Genomic DNA, 9779 nt, shown 5'->3' with positions numbered 1-9779 from the left:
ATAAAAAATATATTAGGAAAAATAATGAATCAACAAGGTAAAACAGAACCCCAATCTAAAAGAGGAAAAAAAAAAAAGCCTTGGCTATGGGGGCGGAGTTTAGGCAGGGGTGGAACTTAGGCAGGGGTGGGGTTTAGGGTGGGGTGGGACCTAGGCAGGTAGGGGGGCGACGTTCAAGCATGGGGCGGGGCCTCTGCTTAGGACCTGCGCAGAGGGGAGAGGCAGCACGTGGAAAGGGGGGCCTCTGGAATGTGGAGTTCCGGAGTTTGGGGGGTAGGGCCCTGAGTGAGGGTGTGTGGGTGGGGTTTAGGCCCAGCGCGTTGGATGGGGTCTCTGAGTGTAGAGGTAGGGCCCTGGGTGGGTTGTAGGGCCAGGGCTCGGGCTTTGCACGGCAGGAGGGAGGCTCCAAGGGCGGAGGATTAGGCCCAGGAGCCCAACAGGGCTCCAACTGACCACGTTCCCTTCCGTTCCTTCGCGCCCCTACCCCACCATCTCCCCCAGGGTCTCCCCCGTCGCCGCTGGACCCCTAACCATCAGTGGGTCCCACTGGGTGTAGGAACTCCTCCCCTCCCTCAGCCACCCCTCAGGGGTGCTAGTCCTGGAGGTTCAGCCTTTTTCTCCCCCTTTCCTCTCTCCCACTCCCTCAGGACCCACGTGGCTGGAGGGGTCCTCGGTGGGCAGAGGATCAGGCCCAGAATCTCAGCAGGTTCCTGGGGGCCTAAGTGGGTAGGGGAAACCTGGCCATGCTCCCTTTTGATCCTCTGCCCTCCCAATGGTTCTCCAATTTCCCTCTTTGGGCATGGGATCCCTTCCCCTCCCCCAGCCGCCCCTCAGGGGCGCCAGTCCCCTCCAGCCTCCACTTCTCCTCCCCCTTCACTCCCCCCACGCCCCACGTCCTACCCGGTCACTGTAGGCTCCTCCCATCCCCTTAGATGTCCGTGGTCGCCCACTGGTGCCCGGTAGGTGCCCTAGTTGTGAGGAGACGCGAATTCCGCGTCCTCCTAGTACACCATCTTGACTCTGCCCTCTCTGTAATATATTTTTAAACGATCTGTAATTTGTTTTAAAAGTTACAATGGATCACCTTTTCCCTCTCCTGTGAATCTTGCAATTTATGTGAGCCCCAAGTTACAACCTAGAGATGATGATCCAATAGCGGCTGCACCCAAATTCGCCCCAGCGGTCAGTCTTCCTTGAACAGGAACTGTTTTGAGGGGCTTCAATTTCTAAGTTCTAGAAAGGGATGACAGTAAGTTTGATCTCACCAAGTTCAAGAGTTTGGTTACCTAGATTGCAGCATTGGGAGGGATCCTGGGTTTATGGGAAAGGATGCCACAGTGATTAATAATGTCCATCATGGCCATGGGCATGGCGAGCGGCCAGCCGATGGCTGGGGCCATCCTGAGACCACTTCCTAGACATCCTGCAATTTACATTTATATCACACTTCATGACTTGCAAGGAGCTTCCACATCCTTAGCATCATGTCATTCTCACCACAAGCCTATGAGTTAGGTCTTTATAAATGGGAAAACTGAGGTTGTGTCCTATGTCTGAGGGGCCACAGCCAACTGACATCACCTCCACTGTTGCCTCCAAGCCCTCAGCAGCCTCCTGAAACCACTGGGGGTTCCACTGGCTCCCCTTCTTCCAGAAACAGGAAACCAAGTCATTACCCACCCATCAGGCCTTTAGTTACCTGCTTAACATAGTTTCCTCTATGACTTGCATACCCCTCTGTCTCCTAATCCAGAGAACACAGCAGCAGTGTACAACTGCTGCCAACAGCCTCACACACCCCACCTAACACGCCCTCAAAAATCCCCTCTTCCCTGGAGCAGCCTCTGCATTTGCCTTAACACATTCCAGAATCGTGACTTGCTCACACCTACTCCCTGGCCCAGCCAAAAGTCTCCTGGGAACCTCTCCACTGCCCCGACAAGCCCTCATTCCCCTGCTAGAGAGGGCTCCCAGGGGTTCATTGCCCAAGACAACTTAGCTCCCAGCGTGGAAAAATAAAAGCTGACTGGTCGGCTGTTGTATCTCTTTATACCACAGGAAGGAAGTGAACTGCCAGGTCAGGCGGTTCTGGACTCTCCAGTGTGCCTCCATGCAAGCACACAGCGCACAGGTAAAGCTCACCTGGGTGACCCACTCCCATGGGCAGGACCAGACGGGGCACAGGTAAGATTGGCCATAAGCAAGTCCTGGCCAATCAGCTGTGACCTGCCATCCCAGGTGTTGTGACTCAGGTTGGAACGCCCTCTTCATGCAGACATAATGAGCCGTCCTGGTTGGAGCCTTTCATGTTCACCCACGCCAGGCACTCTGCAAGGCCCACCTACCTCTTCTGGCTGCCTTCTGGGTGCCCTTCACCCCACCCTGGCCTGATTTCCCTATCCACCCCCACCTTCTCTTTGCTTCTAACTCCCAGGGTCACAGCCTCTAAGCCTCTTGGAACATGGGCTCCAAGGAGGGCACCCTAAGAGGGCAGACTCCAGCCCCACAGAGCTGGACCTGGGGCCCTGGCCAGGAAGCTGGAAGGCACATAGCCCCTCTGTCCGTTCACTTCCACAAGGCTCCATTCTGGGTTCCCCTTCTTGTCCTGGGCCTCCAGGACAGTCACCTGCTGGCCTGCCTGCAGACTCACTTCATGGCTGCTTCTGGCCACAAAGGGGTACACTGCCACCACCTGAAACACACGGGGAGTGACACAGAAATGGTCAGGGTGGGAGGACAGACAAACCTGACCTAGAGAAGCTGTTTATCCTCTTCCCTCCCACCCGACTCAGTCCCCATCGCTGAGCAGTCATTGCCTCCCAAATACATCCTTTGTCCAAAGCCATCAGCTACTTCCGCTACTCCCACTGCTAATAGCTACTATGTGGCAGGCTCTTTGCCTGGTTTTGATTTTCACAATTCTATAATTCTGTTTGCCCCGTTTTTCAGATAAGGAAATTGAGACTCAGAGAAGTCAAGGAACTTATTCAAAATCACAGAGGAGTGAAGCTGGCCTGTCTGACCTCAGAAGGGGTGCTCTCAGTCCACTGCTGCCATCTCACCGAGCAGGGGATGCAGCATCCCTTCCCCACAACCCTCCTCAGATCAAAGGGTGTCATCTGCCCAGGCCAGTTTCCCAGCTTGGAGCAGAGACAGGAAGGAGGTTAGGTGACTTTGTTGAAAGGCAAAAAAAAAAAAAAAATTGGAGGAGGGGGCATTTGTTAGGCTGATATTTCACCTCCCTGGGCCTCATTCTCATCATCTGTGAAATGGAAGTAATGATATCCTTCCCTCCAGGTAATTGTGGGGATTTAATGAATGGATGCCTGTGCCTGGTACATAGTAAGGGCTCAACAAATGCAGGCTGCTTTCGCTATTTTTACCATGACTTTTATTACTGTGTGCCAAGGCTCAGGAACAATCAGGGGCAAGGGGGAATGGGGATGACCCCACGTGAGTCCCACTGAGCAGCCCCACGACCAAAGAGGAAGTGGCTGCTGTGTCTGGGCAGATGGACAGCTGAGCTCACCACATGAGCCCCTGGGCGGGTGTTCCGGGACACTACCCACACTGGCGGCCACTGGGATTGAGTTGGATGGCGAGGCTCTCTGGTGGGATCCCTGTGGGTTCTTTGCTGATGGGTGGGTATGTCCAACAGGAGGCAGCCCTGGTGTACCACTTCTAGCTAAGGCTCCCGGCACTGGCCTGAGGGCCTTCCCAGCATGTGCCACAGCTGTACATCACAGCTTCCGCAGGCTTCAATGCAGCCCTCCTGCAGCCCACTCCAGGCTCCCTCAGCCACCCTGGCCTGCGGCATCCCCTGGCTATTCACTGCAAGCCTCTGGGCTCCCACCCCTCAGCCTGGGTCCTTTCTGTTGTTCATCCATCACCTGTGAAGCTCCCCCTTTATAACTGTGAGTGCAGCCTCCATTTACTGAGGCTCACATATGCCAGCCAGCTAACTACCTCAATCAGCCCTCACAGCGACCCCGCTAAGCTTCTGCCCCGAAAAGCCTTCCCAACACTTTTTGTTTTGAGATATAATTCACATGCATACATTCACCCTTTCAAAGTGTACAATAAAGTAGTTTTTAACATGTTCACAAGGTTATGCCACCATCACCATTATCTAATTCCAGAACATCTTCATCATCTCAAAAAGAGACCCTAGACCACTTAGCAGTCACTTCCCATTCCCCCTGCCCCCAGCCTCTGCCAACCACTGATCTACTTTCTGTCTCTATGCAATTGTCTATCCAGGACATTTCGTATAGAGAATCATACATTACATGGCCTTCTCTACCAAGCTACATGTGGTAGCATGTGTCGGCACTTCATTCTTTCTTATGGCTGAATAATATTTGATTGTGTGGATGTGCCACATTTTGTTTATTCCTTCATCAGTTGATGGACATGGGTTGTTTCCACTTTGGGGCTGTTATGAATAATGCTGCAACGAACATGCATGTACAAGTTTCCCATGGCTTTTTTTTTTTTTTTTATCCGGTACGCGGGCTTCTCACTGTTGTGGCCTCTCCCGTTGCGGAGCACAGGCTCCGGAGCGCAGGCTCAGCGGCCATGGCTCACGGGCCTAGCCGCTCCGCAGCATGTGGGCACGAACCCATGTCCCCTGCATCGGCAGGCGGACTCTCAACCACTGCGCCACCAGGGAAGCCCTCCTCCCATGGCTTTTAAGGGAAAGCCAACACCCTCACCAAGGCCACAGGCCCGGCTGGCTAGCCCCACCCACCTCTCCAGCCCACCGCTCTCACCGTCCCAGCCCCACTGGCTCCACTCAGTTCCTCACTCACCCTGTCCTCCCCGGTGCTGGGCCTTTGCATTCGCTGGGCATGCTTTCTGGGAAGCTCTTCCCATCCACAACCCTTTATCCAATTACTTCCTAACCACCCTTCAAATCTGAGCAAAAACATGATTCTTCTCAGAAAGACCTTCCCTGAACCTCTCCCACACCTAAGGCTCTGGCACTTAGCACTAATAGAACTGTGATTATTTATATGATTATTTTATTAATCGCTGTTTTCCCCACCTCCCAGATTATAAATTTGAGGAAGGCAAGGGCCAAGGTTGACTTCTGCTCATCACTGCATCTCTTATCTAGCACAGTGCCTGGTGAATACTGAATAAATGAACAAATGCATGAACAAACGAATGAACGAAATAATCCCAGGTGCTCTGCTAATGGGGAGCGAGGGACTAACTCCCTGCTCTTGATGTGGCAAGGACGAGAGGCTCCTTTCTCCAGGTCCCACCCTGGCCAGGACACTGGTGTGGCCACTGACCGAGGCCCTGGCCTCACAGGGTGGTAGTCCCTCTGGACAGGAGGAAAATCAAAGCCCCACTCCAGATGGCCATGGGGATGTGAACCCACCTGCCCTCTTCCAGGCTCACCTGGGTCACTGCTAGGACAGAAGGGACAGAGGCCAAGGTGGGCTCTGGTGTCTGACGTTGGGAGTCCCTGTGAGGCCTCGCCTGCCCTCTGAGCTCCTCCTCACGGGGGACCACGTGGTACAGCTCCAGTTTCCCAGCTGGCACGTACCCTCGATGTCCTGCAGGACACACAGAACGTTATCTGGCTGTGGATCACACTGCCCATCCCTTTCAGAGGTAGAGGAAGTCACCACCATTCACAGATGTGAATATCTCCAATACAGCTTCTTCACACTAAAATGGACCTCCAAAGGTTATCTCGGAACCTCACAAACTGCCCCCCACCCCGCACCCTGCACTCACTCTTTCTAGCTTCTGCTTGTTCATCCCAGTGACAGCGAGCTCATTCCCCACAGAGGCAGCCCACTCCATTTGGAACAGCTCTGGCAGAGATAAAAAGTTCTTCCTCGGAAAAAAAAAAAGTTCTTCCTCGGAAAAAAAAAAAGTTCTTCCTCGGAAAAAAAAAAAGTTCTTCCTCGGACTGGTATGAAAACTATTTTCCTGGTGCTGGCACCACTGGTCTCCTTTCCAACAAGGCCACTTCCTCACCGCAGGACTGCCTTTCCCAGGAGGCAGAAATTGCCTTTCTCTTCTCCAAGTGCCCCCATTCTTTCTCGTGTAACAGCTACTCCAGTGGTGCTCTGGTCGCTGTCACTGTGAATGGCCATCACCTCCTGAGAGCTTGCTTGGTGCCAGGACCAGCATCTGATCACCTAGTCTTTCCATCAACTCTTGAGGTCCGTGTTGTCATCTCCATTGTATGGCTGAGCCAACCGAGCTCAGAGGCTCCATAACTCCTCCGGGATCATGCAGTTAGTACAGTGCAGAGTTGGGGCCCGAACCCGGTCCTCTTGACCCCAAGGACCTTGTTTTAATCCCCATTCAGCTGTTTTTCAACTTGAGTTAGGATTTTACCCTTTCATGATTCTTGCCAGATTTGTACCATCTTCTTAATTTTTTTTAATAAACTCACTTTTTAAAACTTAGTGTTGTACTATATAATAATGAATAAAATCATGGGTTTCTGTACTAGTTATATTTTTTCTAATACACATTAAAATACTGAATTAAAATAAAATGTCTGAAGGGGGAAAAACTGTCGCCAGATCCCCTCCCAATAATCCTGTGTAACCCTCATCTTGTGGGTCACATGCCCCTCTGTGGAAGACACTCTGGTGGGCCTTCTCCTCCTGGGTTCACGGTGCTCCTTGCCTCCTGCCCTGCTCCCTCCTGGGGCCCCTACATCTGAGCAGCACACCAGGGTCATGACCAGCGCAGAGGGAACAGGATAACACCTCCCTTGTTCTGGATGTCAGACTTCTGTCCACACAGTCAGGATCTAAACGTCACTTCTCTGCGTATCTCCATCCCTTCTCCATTCCTTCAAAGTGATGCTGAGTTCTCCCCACACAACTCTGTCTACACAAATGATCTGTGAGGTCCCCAAGGCAGATCTTTGTCTTCCTTACACAGCACCCAGCACACAGTAGGTGCTTGATAATGGATATTGCAATGTTAGAGTGAATTTCTCTTTTTGGCATATCATGCACCACAATAAGCCGGCTGTACCCCATGCCCTCCATGTTCACCTGTGTTCATTCCCATCCTGGATTTGGACCCCTGCCCACAAGAGTGCCTATGTCTCCCCACTGGCTCCTGTTGGACAGTTTTCCCAAAGGGCGGGGAAGTGCCCATGAAGTCCCACATACCTCCAGTGTCCACCAGCCATCGGCTGCTGTTGCCTTTGGTGTCCTTGTCTTGAAGGAGGGCTACGACGTGGCCCCGAGGCAAAGTCAGGTCCAGAGTCCCAGACCCGCTGATGTTGCTTGTCACCTGGTACAGCTTTCCTGGGCCATACCTGCTCAGGAGAGCCTGCACCTGGTGTTCAGCCCCTGGAAGGAGTGGCTGGGAGAGAAAGGACAGAGACAGGCACAGGTGTTGGAGCTGGAGTGTTAAAGCTGGCGCCAATGTTGGCCCACGTGCTGACAGCTAGGAGTCCTGGGCCAAGCCCACCTCTGCTGCCCATTGGTCCATCCCAGTCGGGGCAACCGTCTCCTAATAGATGGCTGGATCAGATGAGAAACACATGCTCTTAGTATCCAAAGGCATTTCAGAAGAAACTTCTAACTTAACTTCTAAAATCCTTCTCTGGTCTAAACTTCTTGGGTTTTCTAAACTCCTAAGGCAGTTTCTGAGTCTCTCCATTACAGAACTCCAGGACTGGGGCCTCAATTCTGCCCATAGCATCAAGCTAAGCTGTCCCACAGGAAAATGCCTTACACATGTCTTTTAACCCCAATGAGCAAAGCTATGAGCTTCATGTGGGCACCAGGCCTTACTCACCTGGCATCTTAAACAGCCAGCACAGGGCCAGCACATGTAGACACACGTGTGAACAAAGAGAATGTGGTTTTTTATTCCATGCGTTTTGAGTCCACAAGTATTTATTGAGCCCCCTACCATGTACAAGGCATGGTAAACCTTGTGGATGGCATAGTAGAAACAGTTTTTCCCTGATGGAAATTGCCATCTAGTTGAAGAGAATGATTCAGTGCATTTTCAGAGCATCCAAAAATCTCCTGGCACTGCCTTTGTTTTTTCATTCACTGCTTCCAGCAAAAGTATCAACAAGAAGGGACTCAGGCGATTGTCCCCTTTTTGTAAAACAAAGAAGAAATTTAAAATGTTGGATATAGATTTATTATATATTCTCTCTCGCTAGATATATATGGATAGATATATATTCATCATAGTCTATATGATTATTTCCAGGTGGAGAGGTGCTGGGTGTAGGCAGGTAGGCAGAGGTGTCCTTCAGGGACATTTGGGCATGGACTCTGCCATTACTCCTACCTCCAATAGGTTCCTGAACCAGGATCAAGAACCAGGAGAACTCCAGGTTTCTAAACAGGCCCTCAAATGGAAGTGTAGAGACAGGGTAGCTCTTTTTCAGAATGGTGGTGTTAACAGGAGTATGGAGTAGCAAACGTTTGCCTTCCTTCTCAAGTCTCTGCCCCTACCTGTGCAGAGAACAGCAGTGCTCCCTGGAGGGGCCGGGGAGGCCTGTAAAGATCTCACTGGGACTCTCCTGTCCTGGGTGGCCACCTCACTCCTCTGGGTTCTGTACGTGTAGCCAAATAAGTCAAGAATTTATAGGAGGGTGTGTGCATGTTGCAGGGGTGGGTGAGAGAAGGTGGGGAGGGTGGGGCTGGGGGGGTCTCTCCTCTCTTCCTACCAACACACCAGGACTATGATGTTCCCATTTGTTTATTTTTTCTGTATCTTCTTTTTTTTTTTTCTGCAATCAGCACGGATTGCTTTTCCAATAAGAAAAATGTTATTTTGTCTTAAGTAGAAAAAGATAGAAGTTTCCATGACTCATCTGAGTGGCTGCTCTCTTCTTGATTTTCTGCACCCTTCCTCTCCCCAAGCTGCAGAACCCATGCGGCAGCCCTGATGAGCCCTCTGCTGGGGCATCTCAGGGTGGGCGAGGAAGCGGGGATAGCTGTGGCCCCAGGAGTCGTCAGCCCCACTTGAAGTGCACATACACCCCTGATGGTCTTTGATGTCCTCTGTGCTCTGGCCAGGTGCAAAGGCCACCTGTATCTGTCCAGCTCTGCTGGGCTCCTTTACTGGCCCCCTGTGTCTCTGGGGCCCCTTCTCCCTTCTGGGGAATCTTGGAGCTGTCTCCTGACCCTTCACTTCACATCTCACATGTGACTAAATACGGTTTGTTTTCTCAAACCAGGTTTCATGATGCTCTGGGAGCCCATGCTCCCTTCAGCTACTTCAGTTACTTTTCAAATATACTAAAAGTAACTACACAATATTTTATATATTCTTGAAGAATTCTTCAAGTGGACTGCAAGATACCCTTTTGTTATATTTTAGAGAAAAATGCTTTACCAAAAAAAAAAAAAAAAAAAGACTTTGGCTGGCCAAAGTTTTGTAAACCACAATGCAGCTGAGATACTGTCCTTTGCAATTAAAAATTCCACAGCAAAAAGAAATTTTAAATGACTTCTTATTCAAATTTTTTATTCATCCTGAATGCTGGTATTTGAAGCAGGTTCCATGAGAAGGTGGTGAGGAAACGGTAAATTTTGAGAAAAATTTGAAGTTCCAAGTTTCAGGCTGTAAATGCCACTTAGCCATTATGATGTCTAATTTCACCTAAGAGTAAAATGTTTGCGTTTTCCTCTTCCTGACCTGCTCTTATGCTTACTGGCCATGAACAGCATGTGTGTGTGTGTGTGTGTGTGTGTGTGTGTGTGCGTGCGTGCACTCTTATGCTTACTGGCCATGAAGAGCATGTGTGTGTGTGTGTGTGT

General features: G+C 51.0%; 1 protein-coding gene across 5 annotated transcripts in view; it reads right to left on the bottom strand.

The window, feature by feature from the left end:
- Nucleotides 1–930: 930 nt before the first annotated feature.
- The window catches only part of ARHGEF37 (Rho guanine nucleotide exchange factor 37), a 74782-nt gene continuing 65933 nt past the window's right edge, over nucleotides 931–9779 (bottom strand). For all 5 annotated transcript variants that reach the window (XM_029218256.1, XM_029218257.1, XM_029218258.1 and 2 more), the window contains exons 11-13: nucleotides 7158–7353; nucleotides 5410–5567; nucleotides 931–2692 (exon numbers count right to left, since the gene is read on the bottom strand). In XM_029218256.1, the coding sequence (XP_029074089.1) occupies nucleotides 2483–2692; nucleotides 5410–5567; nucleotides 7158–7353 (564 nt within the window). In that variant the 3' untranslated portion in view covers nucleotides 931–2482. The remainder of the gene's footprint in view (nucleotides 2693–5409; nucleotides 5568–7157; nucleotides 7354–9779) is intronic.

The sequence above is a fragment of the Monodon monoceros genome, unplaced genomic scaffold (genome assembly GCF_005190385.1).
Source record: "Monodon monoceros isolate NGI ecotype Baffin Bay Population unplaced genomic scaffold, NGI_Narwhal_1 Super_Scaffold_12, whole genome shotgun sequence".
NCBI lineage: Eukaryota > Metazoa > Chordata > Mammalia > Artiodactyla > Monodontidae > Monodon > Monodon monoceros.
Note: the sequence above shows the minus strand (reverse complement) of the source record. Positions and strands in the feature narration are given on the sequence as shown.